This window comes from Leptodactylus fuscus, chromosome 5 (assembly GCF_031893055.1).
Source record: "Leptodactylus fuscus isolate aLepFus1 chromosome 5, aLepFus1.hap2, whole genome shotgun sequence".
NCBI lineage: Eukaryota > Metazoa > Chordata > Amphibia > Anura > Leptodactylidae > Leptodactylus > Leptodactylus fuscus.
This window is the reverse complement of record NC_134269.1, coordinates 211694998-211712665: the sequence shown is the minus strand read 5'-3', so window position 1 is coordinate 211712665 and position 17668 is coordinate 211694998. Positions and strand designations below refer to the sequence as shown.

The 17668-nt window shown below is 43.9% G+C and overlaps 3 protein-coding genes across 3 annotated transcripts; all 3 read right to left on the bottom strand.

Moving 5' to 3' along the window:
* Positions 1–1635: 1635 nt before the first annotated feature.
* Positions 1636–3680, bottom strand: LOC142204027 (E3 ubiquitin-protein ligase TRIM39-like). The gene is made up of 2 exons (XM_075275224.1): positions 2623–3680; positions 1636–2457 (listed from the first exon to the last, which is right to left on the bottom strand). The coding sequence occupies exons 1-2, from the start codon at positions 3650–3652 to the stop codon at positions 1802–1804; spliced, it is 1686 nt and encodes a 561-aa protein (XP_075131325.1). The 5' UTR covers positions 3653–3680; the 3' UTR covers positions 1636–1801.
* Positions 3681–10298: 6618 nt separating this feature from the next.
* LOC142205117 (E3 ubiquitin/ISG15 ligase TRIM25-like) lies at positions 10299–11876 on the bottom strand. The gene has a single exon (XM_075276474.1). It carries the CDS (start codon positions 11874–11876, stop codon positions 10299–10301), a length of 1578 nt encoding a protein of 525 aa, XP_075132575.1.
* A 1778-nt stretch (positions 11877–13654) lies between these two features.
* On the bottom strand, positions 13655–16079 carry LOC142204038 (E3 ubiquitin/ISG15 ligase TRIM25-like). The gene has a single exon (XM_075275236.1). The coding sequence runs from the start codon at positions 16065–16067 to the stop codon at positions 14334–14336; it is 1734 nt and encodes a 577-aa protein (XP_075131337.1). The 5' UTR covers positions 16068–16079; the 3' UTR covers positions 13655–14333.
* Positions 16080–17668: the final 1589 nt, after the last annotated feature.

Genomic DNA, 17668 nt, shown 5'->3' with positions numbered 1-17668 from the left:
ATTTGATTGGATCATTACTCTAATAACCTAGAGACAATTATAAATGGTCTAATTCCCATGAAAAATCTTATAGCCAAATTAGTAGATATTAACAGCACGCTCCCATAGAAATGAATGGACGTAGCCGGCACGCGGGGGTTTAAGCGACCGGCTGCCGGCAAAGTGTACGTGCCAGCTGCTTCCATTCATTTCTATGGGAGCGTGCTGTTTGGAACGGCTGATCCGGACAGTGTTCGCTCATCTCTAATTAGGACTTAGTGGATTGTTGCTTGTTTTGTCTGGACTGGCAGTAGGCTATAGAGGTTGGTCCTGTGGTGATATAAACCCACAGTCAGGGTCAGATGATGGCAAACATTTGGGGTGATGTCATTCACTGGTGGTAGGGTTACAGAGTTGTGTGTGAACCTGTGATAAATCCACAATGCAACTTCAATGTTTACCTATGGAGAAAAGGTCACACGGCACCACGTATTACAATTGTCGACGAGGCAAGGTCTCAGCAAATGGCAGTATATAGAAAGCATGGAGTATTTTACAGTCATTTATACAGCTATACCTGACAATACACATTATATTTTAGATTTATATCCTTCGTCTGGAATCAACATTTGCCGATAGTTTGCGCAGACAAATGTTCCAAATGCGCAAACAATGAATGTTTCAACAAGTCTTCATTCACCTCAAACACATGATCTTTGCCAGGTTAAACTCTGACAATATAAAGGAAATAATGGCAACGTTTTATGAAAAAAAAAAAAAAAAAGCTTTATTTAAAATCATTTTATAAGGTAAAATAAAAAATATATTGTTACTGATTCATTTTTAATTTTTTTTTTAACTCTAAATATACATCTGTGATACAAAATGAACTTTCATTCCAACCTACATGGTTTTTCACCAGTCCACCTTTAGGGTAAGTTCACACTGGGTTTTTTGGTCAGGATTTTGAGGCCATACTTGCCTCAAAATCCTAACCAAAAAGACGGCTCCCACTGAAATCGATGGGAACCGTTCAGGTGTTTTGTCCGGGAGCCGGAGAAGCGAGGTGCTCATTCTTCAGGCCGTTATGCCTTGTGATTTGGCCTGAAGACACTCCCTCCTCCTGACTAGGCCCATTCATTGGACGTAATCCGGAGCGGAGTGCGCGACAGGATGCTGATGCAGTGTACCGGAATTCAGTCACGGCTGCCCGTTTTTTGGATCAGAACCTGAGGCGCCCTCCGCCTCAAGTTCCAGTTCAAGAAACCCCGTCTGAACTTACCCTTAAAGAAAAATAAATGCTGACACACAAATCATGTCAGTTGTGCCTATACCGAAAGATTAAAGCCGACAGACTGGTGAAAAATTCCAACACTACTGATTCTGGTTGTGACTAACTTTAGGTGATCCGACTAATGGATCATCCACCTGTCATAAGGACAGCTGCCATGTAGGAATCATCACCTGTAATGCCTTTTCAATTCTCCCATTGACAGACTGATCCATTGGTCACACGCTGGTTTCTATCAGCAGTTTATGACTTGATTTCTTCGCTTTAGTCTCCTCATCACTATTTTTCTTGCAATTCCCCTTTCGAGCAATGGCAGCACCCTTTTTGCTCTTAAAAGTCAATTTGCATATTGACACGAACAGCAATAGAGGCAGCGATTCCCATGGGTAAACACCACTTGATACTCTAACCTACCTATATGTGGGATGGATGGGTTGATATGCTGGGTCCTGGTGACAGACTCTCTTTAAATTTTCACTAACCACAATGTCACTGACTGTGGCCAGTGTATTTTCTATTTTTTAACGAACTTCAAAGTAACATCTTGTTGCAAAAAAATGCTAAGAAAAATGCCAAAAACAGTGCAAAAAATGCTACACAATGCTGTGTTTGAATCCAGTCTAAAGATGGTGTTTTGAAGTTGACGTTCCTACTAAATATTATTATAGAACCTTTATATACATACAATGCAGCATGAAGGGGCTCGGTGAAGGTGGCAGTGAAGGTGTGTAAGTGTCTGATGGGGTCACACAGCTCATAAAAGGACAACTGCCCGACCTCATAATCCAGACAGATCCTGAATCTATTACTGGAAATATTGTCAGGTAACCGGATCACTTTGTTATCATGTATCACTGAATACTGATTATTATACCTCATCAAACACCAGGACTTGATATTATTTCCAATTAGTGTCCTATTCCCCCTCCTGTCTATACTGGGATAACACATCCCCACCCTCCAATACCTTGATCTCCTGCCCTCCACATCCCAGTAATGTCGCCCAGCGGTAAATCTCCTGATACTTATCACCTGATAATAATCCTGGAATCTCTCGGCTGTTTCTGGGCGAATCTGTTTCTTTTGTGTCCAGGTTGCAGTTTTCAGATCGTTTGATATATGGACATAATTATTAGCCGTGTTTATATCCAGTAATATGTCTGCAGGATCCTCTACATTGATCCCTCCCTCTCCTGCAGCCGTTACCTTCCCCCCAACACCCCCAGTCCTGACTATTACACCATCACCCCCATATTCTGTACCTGACACAGGTAAATCTTGGGTGGGACTGGGCAGAGATCGGGCGCTGGGGGGTTGTGACCTCACTTCTACTGGTTTTGCAGGTGAGATGGTCTGTAGATATGTCATTATATCAGAGAGACCTGCATGTAACAGCCCTGTAATTCCATCCACAGCTACATCATGTGTCTTATCATGTCCCCCTGTGTCCTCATCACCTCCCCCCTCCTCAGGATCACACAAGTCACCTGTGTTTGGATCCTGTAAGACACTCAGTGGATCAGTCATGTTACACAGCTCCTCAATGTTCCTCATCTTCATGGACAGCTCGGCCTTCTTTATTTCCAGCTTCTGGATCACATCAGACAGTGACAATGACCACTGCTCTTCCTGCCTGGAGAACTCACTCAGGACCTTCTTCTCCAGATTGTCCAGACGTCTCCTGATGTCTATTAACAGGGCAGTGACACTCTTGGTTTCTCCAGACACTTTCTTCTGAACTTTTCTCCTGTGCTCCTCCAGACTCTGGACTCTTTCCTCAGTCTCCTCTCTCTTTGTGATCAGTTTCTGTTTAACATTTCCCAGTTTCTCCTTCTTCTTCTCAGAAGCCTCATCCAGCAACTCCACCTGGTGTCCTCGATGTTCTCCGGCCAAACTACAGGACACACAGATACAAGCAGCGTCCTCAGTACAGTAATATTCCAGGATCTTCTTATGGACAGAACATTTCCTCTTCTCCAGGTTAGTGCTGGGATCACATAAGACGTGTTCTGGTGACTTGCTGTGAACCTTCAGGTGTCTATCACACAGAGAAACTTCACAGTGCAGACAGGACTTCACAGCAGGTACAGGAAAGTGAATACAGTAAAAGCAACAGATCCCGATTTCTGTCTCTGTTGTTTCTGTAGGAAGTAAATTCTCCATTATGTTACGTAGAATAAAGTTCCTTGTCAGTACAGGCCGCACCTGAAACTGTACTCTGCATTCAGGACAGGAATAAACTCCAGACTGGTCCTGTGTATCCAGAAGACGATCAATACAGACCCGGCAGAAGTTGTGTCCACAACTTAGCATTGTAGGGTCTGTATAAGTGCTCAGACAAATTGGGCAGTACAACTCGTCTCTCAGGTCAGCCGCCGCCATGGCAGAATGAAGACAGAAGAAAAATGAAACAAAGCTACAATTCCTACAAGTGAAACTCAGAAACCAGAGGGCGGGTTTTATACTTGTGTCCACGGGGCAGGGCAGAACTACTCAAGATCAAGTCAATATTAGCCTGCTTGTGGATGTCAGGTATGTACAGTTCTAGAACGTAACGTGGGTGTGTTGAAAACTGAGGCTTGATTCACACTTGCATTGGAATCTCTATCAGAGACTCTGCAGCATGTTTCGTGCGGAAACCACATAGACCGCATTATAACCTGAGGGGTCCGCGGGTTTCCTTAGGTAACCGTTTTTTTATGCATATAGATTTCCATTCCCGAACAGAAATCCGAATGAAGATATGAACCAGGCCTAAGTATAGCCAAAAACATTAAAAATAGAAGGAACCAAATGTCACTTACAGAAAGATTACTGATAACTACATTGCACAAACAAACCCAAACTAGCAAGCGAAAATAGTCAACATAATGGAGCAAACTACACACCACACTCAACGCACCCGAGCGTGATGTGTAGTTTACTCCATTAAGTCAACTATCCTCGCTTGTCTTTTCTCCCCTTGTATTGTTGTAGAGTCCTTAGGCCAAACCACACATTCTGATTTCCTCTATTTTTCCACAACCTGACTCTAACTCCTGCTGTGAATTAGGGTGCCTTCATACGGCGTAAGCGCTCGGCTCATTCCAAGCCGCACACGTGAGCACTTCTAAACACTTACCATTCACTTCAATGGGAGCGCTCGTAAAGCTGGCTTTATGCGCGTTCCCATTGAAGTGAATGGGAAGTGTTTAGAAGCGCTCGCGTGTACGGCTCAGAATGAGCCGAGCGCTTACGCCGTGTGAAGGGGCCCTCAGATTCCATAAATGGCCATGATCAGTGAGCAGTAAGGGAAAGTTAACACAAGAGTTTTTTTGCAGGCAGGCGTTGAGGCAGAATTGGAAAACGATAATCAAATTTAGCTGTTTCCATCACGGGATTCACAACAACAAAAACATATAGCATTTTTTTTGTCCAGCAAAGCAAACACCTTTTTATGGACAAGACTTTAAAGGGACGCCCCCTCCCTCTGCTCACACAGCTCGTCCATAGACGAGTATTATCAGGAGAGGGAGGGGGCATTCCTCCCCGCTCCACAGTACAGCGCGATAGGCGCTGCTGGGCAGAAGGGCGTCTCTGGCTAAGTGTCAGAAACGCCCTTCTGACTGTAAAGTCCTACGGTACCGGGACCGATAGCACTTTACCCGGGGCACAGATCGGCAAAGCCGACAGGGTGCTGAATTCAGCGCACTGTCAGCTTTCCAGCAGTATATAGAACTGCCTGTGCCCAATCTGATGAAAAGGTCCTCTGTAAGGGAACTTTGGTCACCTTTCATCCCGATCACTGTGGATAGGGGATGTGTCCATAACTAGACAACTCCTTTAAAGGGGTTCTATCAATAGATTTTCCGGTTTTTAGATAAACATACGCCTGAATAGGCTATTCACGTGCTGCTAATCTTTTTTAAACCCCCCACCTCGGTTTTCTGAATTACCGTTAAAATACAGATCAGTCCTACCGTGCATGGTGGGTGTTCCATGCACCCCCGCGTCATAGCTTGTTCACGCCCTCCTCTCTTCTTTGACTTCCTCCTCCTTGGGATTCACCGCCTCCACCCGGCGGTTTCGATCAAAATCTCGCGCCGCTACGAGGGATTTCTACTGCACGAGATTTCGATTGAAACCGCCGGACTGGAGGCGGGGAAAGTCAAAGAAGAGAGGCGGGCGTGAACAAGCTATGACGCGGGGGGTGAATGGAATGTCCACCGTGCACGGTAGGACTGATTTGCATATACATTTTAACGGTAATTTGGAAAAACAGGGGGGAGCCCCTTTAACATACTGCGTGCACTGATATAGTAAGTATAGCAAGTATAATGGCCATGTATGCAGTGATCTGAGATGTGGGTGTCATAGTGTGTAAATTTGTCAGGTCTATCTTGTCCTGCGTGCCTTATATTCCCCTTGTGTGTGTCCATCTTGTGCTGCCCCCTTTCTGGTGGGGATGGTAGAGCACTGTTCTGTCAGGAGGCAACTAGAGGGAGCAAGGGGAGGAGCTAGAGGGGCACAGAAAACCTCAGCTGGTGCCTGTCCTGTTTGGGAGAGATGACACACTGCTGACTCTCCGGTAGCCATTTTATCTTCAGCAACCATCTTGTTTAGTTGACTTATGATAAAAGCCTATACTAAGCATCCAATGTGCACCCCAAGGGGGCAGTGTTGACATCAGACCTGTATATTACATAGGTGGTGGTACCATACATATCAGTATTATACCCCCTGAGGCTGTAACTATGTCTCTACCTTGTCTGCATGGCTAGCATTAGTATTAGGGGGTAACAATAGGACCAACTATAGTGAAAACCACAGCGCCCCCTCCCTCAGTATAACTCACCTCACCGGGTGCAGTCCCTGTTTGGGCGGGAAAAAGGCTAGACTGGGCAATGCTGGTAGGAGAGGCAGGGGCGGAGCCTGAAGGGGAGGAGCTACAGCGGAGTGGCGCCTGATCTGTGAGGGAGAGATGACGCCCCTGAGGTGATTTGTGGTAGAAGTGACCAAATCCTCCATTTTATCCCTGTCAGCCATACTGCTGGGTCCATCACTTCACCCTATGATGACTGACAGGTCCCTCAACTATAGTAAAAGTCACAGTAACCCCCCAATCCATCCCCTCAGTATATCTCACGTCACTGAGCGCTGGAGGGACTGTCCGAGGGTGATGCTGCCACCTGCCGGCCGTATGTATTACTGCACGTCATCTATGGCCATCTGACTAGGATTTGGTGAGTTTATAGGTAAAATGACTTATCACATTGAACCTTATTCACACTCTTCTACCTCTTATGTATGAGGTTAGATAAATATGGCTGCTTCTTGTGGTAGTTTGTCCTGTCATTTCCATCATCTCCACTGATTCTGTCTGTAATTGTGGCTCAGCCTCATACATGTGCAATACAAGTCATAGCCATTTGACAACAGTGGCGCTGTCTCTAGGGAAAAAAAACAGTCAGTATTTGTTTTTTTAATACCTCATAGCGAGGCTTTAAATAACAAATACTATAAATTGAGCTGTTCATTCCGCTGGGGATCCAGTAGAAAGTCTCCATTTGGATCTCTAGTCATGTTAGGGGGCGTTCACACTACCGTCAGTGTCCGACAGGTAGTGTCCGCTCCTAGTGTCCAGTCAAAATCTGGCACGGACATTAGGAGCGGACACTAGCTGTGTCCGTGACACTTTTCATTCATTTAAATGGCGATCGGGTGCGTTCTTTTGCACTCCGTGCCTGTCCTTCACTGTCCGCTTGTAAAGATGGCCGACATAGAAGGGCACGGAGTGCAAAAGAACGCACCCGATCGCCATTTAAATGAATGAAAAGTGTCACGGACACAGCTAGTGTCCGCTCCTAATGCCCGTGCGAGATTTTGAACGGACACTACCTGTCAGACACTGACGGTAGTGTGAACGCTCGTTTAGCCTATTAGCAGCTGAGCAGTGACATTCTGTTCCTTAAGCGGTGGACATTTATTCATGGCTGTTTTGCATCCATTTCTACATATCCCTCATAGATTTGGCTCTGTCGAGTTGTGTGTGAAAATGGGTAATTTTTTGGGGATCTGTTAAAGGGGCTCTATCAGCAAAATGATGCTAATAGAGCCCCACATATGCGTGAATAGCCTTTAAAAAGGCTATTCAGGCACCGTAAATGTTACATTTAATCCCGGTCCCGTTTTTAAATAAAAGTATTAAAACATATATGCAAAACTTACCTATCGTGCACCATGGGCGGGGATAAAGGATGCGACGTCAGCTTCGGGCACGCCTGCCTCTTCTGTCTTCTTGGAGCGACGCCCTCTGTTTCCGTGTCTTCCGGCTTCTTCTCTTTAAATCCCGCGCCTGCGTAGTAGCGCATCTCTCCGAAGCGCTACTGCGCAGGCTCACTCGCGAACTGCCATTAAGTAAAATGGCGAGTGAGCCTGCGCAGTAGCGCTTCGGAGAGATGCGCTACTACGCAGGCGCGGGATTTAAAGAGAAGAAGCCGGAAGACACGGAAACAGAGGGCGTCGCTCCAAGAAGACAGAAGAGGCAGGCAGTTTTGCATATATGTTTTAATACTTTTATTTAAAAACGGGACCGGGATTAAATGTAACATTTACGGTGCCTGAATAGCCTTTTTAAAGGCTATTCACGCATATGTGAGGCTCTGTTAGCATAATTTTGCTGATAGAGCCCCTTTAAAATGGATTGTCAAAAAAATGGTCATGTGAATAGTCGCATGTTGTGAATGGATTTTAATGTGATGGCTGCTAAGAAAACGTGAACATAGGCTAAGCGGAAAAAGTCTACTTAGTGACTGCCATAAAGAGGCGCATTGGGGGTCATTAAGGGGTTACATCAGAAATGGACAGAGAAAAGTTATGCACAGGGAACTTTTCTCTTCAGCACTTCAGTCTCAAAACGGCAGACCCTATTATAGTCCAAGGGGTCCGTGAGGAACTGCTTTTTTAACAGTCCAGTTCTCCATTGGGACCAAAACGACAGAGATCCCAGCACAGATGTGAACCTAGCCTTAGGGGGCGTTCATACTACCGTTGGTGTCCGACAGCAGTGTCCGTAGCTATAGTCCGTTCAAGAATTTAGCAACGGACACTAGCTGTGTCTGTTACAACTTCTATTCACTTCAATGGGATTTTATTTCTTGTCCTTTAGTATCCCTTTGTGTCCTTAAGTATCCGTTTACAACCATGTCCGTTTTTTCAAGTGGACAAAAAAATCCTACATGCAGGACTTTTCTGTCCGTTTAAAAAAACGGACAGCAAGTGTCCATTTTTTTTTTTTTAACATTGAGGTCTATGGGCAACGAACAGTAACTGATAGACATCAGTTACTGTCCATTTGTGTCCATTATGATTTTTTTTTTTAAATGGACACCTTCTGTGCGGACACCAACGGTAGTGTGATCCATACCTTAGTAAGACACAGGAAATTTTATTTTCAGAACCCCCTAGTTTTAGGACATATATACGTATTTACTAATAACATGTTCAGCGGTGCAGCAAGAGAATCGCACATATCCAATACAGTTGTGCACTCAGAAACTGCAGAGCAGCAAAGAGAGATGTCCTTCAGCCCATGCTATATAATCACAGTGTGCCAAAGAAAATAATAATAAATGTAATAAAAAAGTGCAGAAGTAAAAACGCAGGTGCTGATCACTTATAGCCATAGATTTTTAGTAATCCCCAAAATATACATCAGTTGTTTACACAGATCTGATATCCCAAAAAATTATACAAACTGCTAAAAAAATTGAAAAAAAAATAAATTACTTAATTCATGTTAAAGATTAAAAAACAAATATAATGGAGTCCAACGTTAATGTAATCAGACGTTTTCAATTATTGTACTATATAAAATCTGGTTCTGAATGAGGATGGGGCTCCAGAATGTTGTACGTTGGTAAATACACAATGTGACTTTCATCTTTCCCTATGGGAAAAATTCACAAACCACCTTGGAACTATTACAAACAAATCTGTCTGTGTGTCCATAAGGCAGCGCCGCACCTCCCATGAGGCGACCTGAAGCGACCGCTTCAGGCGGCGCTATTCCAGGGCCCCGGGGAGGGCGGCATTTTTACTGACCTAAGCCAGTCCAGGACAAGCTGTCCTGGACTGGCTTAGGGTCACCGTCACTGAGCGGTGGATTGGGGAGGCCACTGCAGCAGCGCTGCTCCCGCGGCCGCCCCTCACGCTCAGGCAGAGAGCAGGTCCTCTCCCTGCCTGCTCTCTGCCTGTTAAGACGCTCGGCTCCGCCCCCTCAGCTCGGCCTCGCCCCTCCGAATGGCCCCGCCCCTCAGACGACAGAAACAAATGGTTCACCCCTGCAATAAGGCAAGATCTTGATGGGGGACACTACAGTGTTAGATTGATCCATGAAGGATGGACAAGATCTTGGCCATGTTTTCTGGACCAAGCACTCGGAACCAGGACTTACAGCGGGATAGTTATCTGCGATGCTAGCAGTCCTCACCTCCCCTAAGGGCTACAAGTCTATACTAAAACATAACTATAGTTTAGTACTGTAGCCCCATAAGAATGCCGCAACGCCTAGCGTCATAGATAACTATTATGCTGGTAGTCCTGGTCCAGGGAATTCATCCAACATCTGGTCTAAAGGCGTTTTACACACTCATTCTTTTGGCTGACTCTATTAACGGACTGTGTCCTGTGATCTCTATGTACCTGAAAAATTATATATATTAAAACCTAATAAAATAAGGCCAATTTATGGTGAAAAAGTATAGTAGTTGGGAACTTGCTGGGATTAAGAGCCATAACACAGGGATTACACATTGGCAGCATCCCAAGAGTATACAGTCTCCAGTATACAGCTGTACGTAGAGGATTATCACAAGAAACAACAGAAGATCATCCACCCATTTGAGCTAGTCGTAAGGACAGCTGCCACGTAGGAAGCTTCATCTGCAACCGGGCCTTCTCTTTCATCGAATTGGCTGAATAATCCACCAGTTATTCTGCTTTCTGTCACCAGTCTTTGGCTGGATTTCGTAGGTTTTGATGTTTTGTCCTATTTGTTGTTCCCTCCTGATATCTTTATAGAACCGCCCAATACATGTATAGCAACATGAAGGGGCTCGGTGAAGGTGGCCATGAAGGTGTGTAAGTGTCTGATGGGGTCACACAGCTCATAAAAGGACAACCGCCCAGCCTCATAATCCAGACAGATCCTGAATCTATTACTGGAAATATTGTCAGGTAACCGAATCTCTTTACTCTCATGTATTGCTAAATATTGGTAATAATACCGCCACAAACTCCAGGATTTGTTATTATATCCAAAGTATGACTGTCGCCCCCTCCTGGCTATACTGGGATAACATATCCCCACAGACCAACTCTCTGATCTGCTGATCTCCACATCCCAGTAATGTCTCCCGCAGAAAAATTTGCTGCAGCTTATCACCTCAGGAAACTGGAATCTTTCTGCAGTTTCTGAACGATTTTGTTTTTGGTGTAAACACGTTGCAATTTTCAGGTCATCTGATATATGGAGATTATTAGCGGCCGTGTTTACATCCAGTAATATGTCTGTAGGGGCCGCCACATAGATCCCGCTCCTTATACCTGATATTATGTCACATAATGTGTGTAATGTGTCTGAGATCACAGCCACATCCCGATCATCTCCATCATGGCGCTGTCTATCATGTCCCCCTGTGTCCTCATCACCTCCCCCCTCCTCAGGATCACACAAGTCACCTGTGTCTGGTTCCTGTAAGACAGTCAGTGGATCAGTCATGTTACACAGCTTCTCAATGTGCCTCATCTTCATGGACAGCTCGGCCTTCTTTACTTCCAGCTTCTGGATCAGAGCAGACAGTGACAGTGACTTTTCCTTCTCCTGCCTGGAGATCTCACTCAGGACCTTCTTCTCCAGGTCGTCCAGTCGTCTCCTGATGTCTAGAAACAGAGCAGTGACTCTCTCGGCTTCTTCAGCTGATTTTTCTAGAGCCTTTCTCCAGTGCTCCTCCAGACTCTGAACTCTTTCCTCAGTCTCCTCTTTCTTTGTGATCAGTTTCTGGAGAAAATTTCTTAGTTTCTTCTTCTCAGAGGCCTCATCCAGCATCTCCACCCGATGTCCTCGATGTTCTCCTGCTGAACAATAGACACAGATACAAGCAGCGTCTTCTGTACAGTAATATTCCAGGACCTTCTTATGGACAGAACATTTCCTCTTCTCCAGGTTAGTGCTGGGATCACATAAGACGTGTTCTGGTGACTTGCTGTGGATTCTCAGATGTTTACCACACAGAGAAACCTCACAGGGTAGACAGGACTTCACAGCAGGTCCAGGAGAGTCCACACAGTAAGTGCAGCAGATCCCGGTTTCTCTCTGTGTCGAGTGAGTTAACAGTAATTTTTCAATTACTTTACGTAGTGCAAAGTTCCTCATCGGTACAGGCCGCACCTGAAACTCTTCTCTACATTCAGGACAGGAATAAACTCCAGACTGGTCCTGTGTATCCAGAACACGATCAATACAGACCTGGCAGAAGTTGTGTCCACATCTCAGCATTGCAGGGTCTGTATAAGTGCTCAGACAGATGGAGCAGTCCAGGTCATCTCTCAGATCAGTGGATGCCATGGCTGACAAAGGGATGAAATGGAAAAAAGATGAAAGGCTTGGACTCTTGTAAACCAGAGGGTGTGTTTCTTATTTGCATCTACAAGTCAATGTTCAACTAAGAGTTAGGACAAATTAATAGTTAACTAATTTATCAGCCATCTGCCATAATTACATATTATACAGCTATAAATCCCTTAACCCGTTATTGACACAGTTTATTTTGGACTTTCTTTTAATTTTTCCACATTTCAAAAACCATATGATGGCTTGTTTTTTATGGGATGAGATGCACTTTTAGTTGGCCCCACTTTTAAGTACATATAATTTTTTTTTTTAGATATATTAATAATTTTGTGATGACTGTATGAAAAACCGAAATTTATTCAGTACTTATTCTGTTACCTCTTCTGTATAACCAAACACCATCGGGCAGTACAAAATGCCTCCCCAGTAATGTAAAATATCACAGTGTTGTACAAAAGCCTTCCCCAGAAAATACCGCACAGTAGATTTAGGTGGTCAGGTTAATGCTGTGTTCACATCAGGCAGACAGGATAGATTGAAAAAATGTAAAGGATGAGGTGGCACTACTGCATGCATACAAACTATGCTATGGGAGGTCAGGGTTATATTCCATATACTTCACTGGTGGTGCTCACAGCAAGTAAAAAAGTCCATATACAGTCCAGAAAATAGAAACACCCGGGCACTCACCGTAGGAAGAGTAGAAAAATATTTCAAACCTTTATTTCAAACATCCGTGTAAAATACAATACAGGAGGAGGCACGCCTGGGAGAGGAGAGCGACAGCCGTTTCGTGCTGGTAGCACTTTTTCAAGTTCAACATGTTCGATTCCATTCATTTCAATGTCGGGTTGCGGGCGCAAAATTACGCGCGTTATACACCTGTAACCCGACATTGAAATTAATGGAATCTGATTTCAGCGCGCAAACTCTGACACGTGTATACGTGCCAGATTGCGCACCCGTGAACTCCGTGTGAACGGGCCCTTACTCGCACAAATGCCCCTGTACTCTCCCCTAGCATGGGAAAGAGCAGGGCCTGTGAGGTTAGTCCTGTGTAGTTTGAAGACATTGAGCCCCTCCTGCCACTAACTAAAGAATCAATTCTACTTCGTTGATACAAATGGGTGAGCCCTTCTCTTGGCTTTCCATTTTTTAGATGGAAAAAAACACCATTGTTGCGGATTTTGCTGAAGTTTTTTGAGCCAAAGCTTTACAAGAAATGGGAGATATAAAAGATTATATGCTTCTCCCTTCTATTAAATCGACAGAAGCAACACAGGTATTATCACAAATAAACCCTATCAGCTACACTGTATGCAGAGATGTATACATGTAATTGAAGGTAAAAGTACAAGAGTTGAATGTGCAGAGCTGATTACTTATGTGTGCGCATCTAGAGTGTATGCAGCAGAGCTGTTTGTATATATATATATATATATATATGTACTATGCATAGCAAAGTTGTGTGTGTGTATATATATATATATATATATACTGTATGTACTGTGTGCAGCAGCGCTGTTTGTGTATATATGTACTATGCACAACAAAGTTGTGTATATATAATATATATATATGTACTGTGTGCAGCAGAGCTGTTTGTTTATACATGTACTGTGCGCAGCAGAGCTGTTTGTGTATACATGTACTGTGTGCAGCAGAGCTGTTTGTGTATACGTGTACTGTGTGCAGCAGAGTTGGTTGTATGTGTGTGCTGTACATTAATTAAAACAAAAATAACAGAATAATGATGACTTTATACACTTGTATACATAGGTTTTATTAATTTCATGAATGTCCAGCAGTTACATACACATATTGGCGATCAGAAGTTCTGAAACATTGGATACATAATAAAATTGCATAAAATTTATTGGCAGGTTAGAGAGGCTCTAGGAACATAAATGCTAATACAAAATCTTTACTGCTCTGTCTTCTGGTTCTGTGCCGGATTATCAGATGCCACATTATAGGAAGTATATCTTCTATGTATTGACATTCTCATTAGTAAATTATATTTCACTGTAATATGGTTGAACAGTTACATAAATGGCTTTAATATTTCATTAGCCGCCTCATCGTATTTTACATAAACACAAGATATATGAATATTTTCCCAAAGGCAATCTAAGGATATCTCAAAGTAGGCCACAGTTTTTCATATGAGATCCTCAAACATGTAAACAGAGCCTTATAAAGCAAGTTTCTTGACAAATAAAAGGATTATCCACCAGGAGACACAGGAATTATATATTGCTAGTATATATTGTATAGTATATATATAGTATATATTGCTAGTATTCCCAGAGTATATCAATTCCAGTAAACAACTGTACTCTACCTTCTCATTCATCCCATTGGCTGAATTATCCACCAGTATGGTTCTGGTTCCATTCACAGTCTCTGGTTGGATTTCTTAGGTTATGATGGTTTCTCTTAGTTATTGCCTCAACCTAATATCTTTACAGAACCATCCCCTACCCATAATACACCATGAAGGGGCTCGGTGAAGGTGTCAGAGAAGGTGTGTAAGTGTCTGATGGGGTCACACAGCTCATAAAAGGACAACTGCCCGGCCTCATAATCCAGACAGATCCTAATTCTACTACCGGAGGCATTATCACGTAACATGGTCTCATCCATGCCATGTATCACTACATACTGATTTCTAAGTGTCCTTAACAAACTCCAAGACTTGTTATTTTCTCCAATGTATGACTGCCACCCCTTCCTGTCTATACTGGGATAACACATCCCCACAATCCAGCCCCTTGATCCACTGATCTCCACATCCCAGTAATGTCGCCCTGAGGTAAATCCCCTGATACTTATCACCTGACAATCCTCAAATCTCTCTGCTGTGTATAGAAAATTCAGCCTCACTTGTGTCTTAGTTGCAGTTTTCAGGTCGTCTGATATACGGATATTATTAGCAGCCGTGTTTACATCCAGTAATATGTCTGCAGGACCCTGCCCATAGATCCCTCCCTCTGCTGCAGCCGTTGCCGACCCCCCAACACCCCCAGTCCTGACTATTACACCATCACCCCCATATTCTGTACCTGGCACAGGTAAATCTTGGGTGTGACTGGGCAGAGGTTGGGCGCTGGGGGGTTGTGGCCTCACTTCTTCTGGTTTTACAGGTGAGATGGTCTGTAGATATTTCATTATATCAGAGAGACCTGCATGTAACATCCCTGTAATTCCATCCACATCTACATCATGTGTCTTATCATGTCCCCCTGTGTCCTCATCACCTCCCCCCTCCTCAGGATCACACAAGTCACCTGTGTCTGGATCCTGTAAGACAGTCAGTGGATCAGTCATGTTACACAGCTCCTCAATGTGCCGCATCTTCATGGACAGCTCGGCCTTCTTTATTTCCAGCTTCTGGATCACATCAGACAGTGACAATGACCGCTGCTCCTCCTGCCTGGAGATCTCACTCAGGACCTTCTTCTCCAGGTCGTCCAGTCGTCTCCTGATGTCTATAAACAGGGCAGTGACTCTCTCGGCTTCTCCAGATTCTTTCTCTTGAGCTTTTCTCCTGCTCTCCTGTAGACTCTGGACTCTTTCCTCAGTCTCCTCCCTCTTTGTGATCAGTTTCTGGAGAACATTTCTCAGTCTCTCCTTCTTCTCTTTTGACGCCTCATGCAATGACTTAATTTTATGTCCTTTATGTTCTTCAATCAGTCTACAGGACACACAGATACAAGCAGCGTCCTCAGTACAGTAATATTCCAGGACCTTCTTATGGACAGAACATTTCCTCTTCTCCAGGTTAGTGCTGGGATCACATAAGACGTGTTCTGGTGACTTGCTGTGGACTCTAAGATGTTTATCACACAGAGAAGCTTCACAATGTAGACAGGACTTCACAGCAGGTACAGGAGAGTCCACACAATAAGTGCAGAAGATCCCAGTTTGTGTCTGTGTTGGTTGAGTAGACAATAAATTCTCCATTATGTTACGTAGAGCTAAGTTCCTCATCAGTACAGGCCGCACCTGAAACTCTTCTCTACATTCAGGACAGGAATAAATTCTAGACCACTTCTGTGTATCTAGGAACTGATCAATACAGACCCGGCAGAAGTTGTGTCCACATCTCAGCATTACAGGGTCGGTATAAGTGCTCAGACAGATGGAGCAGTCCAGCTCGGCTCTCAGAGCAGCGGACGCCATGGCTGACACAGGAAGCGAGAAATAAAATAACATTTCCTATAAATGAGTACCAGAAACCAAGGGGTGGGTTTTATCTGCAGGGCTGAACGGCACAAGACATTAACCTGTTAATGGACACTTCTCCTTACCATATATTCTATTTGCCTTAGGGCTTATATTGTGCTCTCAAATAAAGATCTTTAAAAAAAAAAGTGAACAAAATGATGAGATACTTCTACGTCCATTTTGTTATTGTTTTCTGTTCAAAAATATTTGACAAAAATGCATTGGAACGCTTTTCTAGTTGAGATGAATGAATAGATTCACCATGGTCAAGATTCACTATAAATAGGGCTGCCGACAGACAACGAAACTGTACGTGGGCACCAAAAATTTTTTAGCGATTGCTCTTCCTCCATATAGTTTGTATTGGCCTGTATAAAGGACTAATAAATACAAGTGTTGATTGGGATCTTACATCAGCCTCCTTTGCTTTGGCCAGTGACATGGAGCCTTCACTATAGACACCTCCAAAAAAAAAATATCTTAACCCATTCAGATAAAGGCCAATTCAGATGACCACATGCTTTTTGGCAGTCATTTATTTTTATTTTTTTCCAGGGAAACGGTATGAGGCTTTGTGTTTTTGCAGGACAAGTTGCGCTGTTTTCGCACATGACATGATCTAGGGTTTTCATAAAATTATACTTGATGTTCACACTATATGGAACATACTGCATAGGGAAGCCTATTTCTGCGCAGGACTTAAAGCTTGAGTCTATACTGATTTCAGCCAAATTGACCACACCTGGCACTGTACAACACCCGGGAGGTGTCAGGTGATTGGATCTATATACTTTTCCATTTTACTACAAATAAAGGAAGATGTTATAAATTCATACCGGGCAAAGATCCAAGCCATTGTGCGAACTATAGGCCAATTTCTTTGATCAATTCAGACATGAAATTGTTTGCCACAACAATACCCTCCCATCAATAATTCACAATGACCAAGTTGGTTTTTTGCTTGGCAGGGAGGCATGGGACAACACAATAGAAAACCTTGTCACTAGAGATGAGCGAACACTAAAATGTTCGAGGTTCGAAATTCGATTCGAACAGCCGCTCAATGTTCGTGTGTTCGAACGGGTTTCGAACCCCATTATAGTCTATGGGGAACAGATACTCGTTAAGGGGGAAACCCAAATCCGTGTCTGGAGGGTCACCAAGTCCACTATGACACCCCAGGAAATGATGCCAACACCTCTGGAATGACACTGGGACAGCAGGGGAAGCATGTCTGGGGGCATCTAACACACCAAAGACCCTCTATTACCCCAACATCACAGCCTAACAACTACACACTCAATACCACCTCTCTGACAGTAGGAAAACACCTTGAAACATGTGTATTTGGCACTTGCAGTGAGGAGAGCTTGTCACCAGCAGTGAATTTGGCCCTTGTAGTAAGTTGAGGTTGGCACCAACATTTGTTTTGAAAATCAGGGTGGATTGAGCCTCTAACCAGCAGAGTTTGGGCAAATTCATGGTGGAGGGAGCCTCTAAAAACCCCAGTTTGGACCAATTCATGGTGGAGGGAGACTCTAAAAACCCCAGTTTGG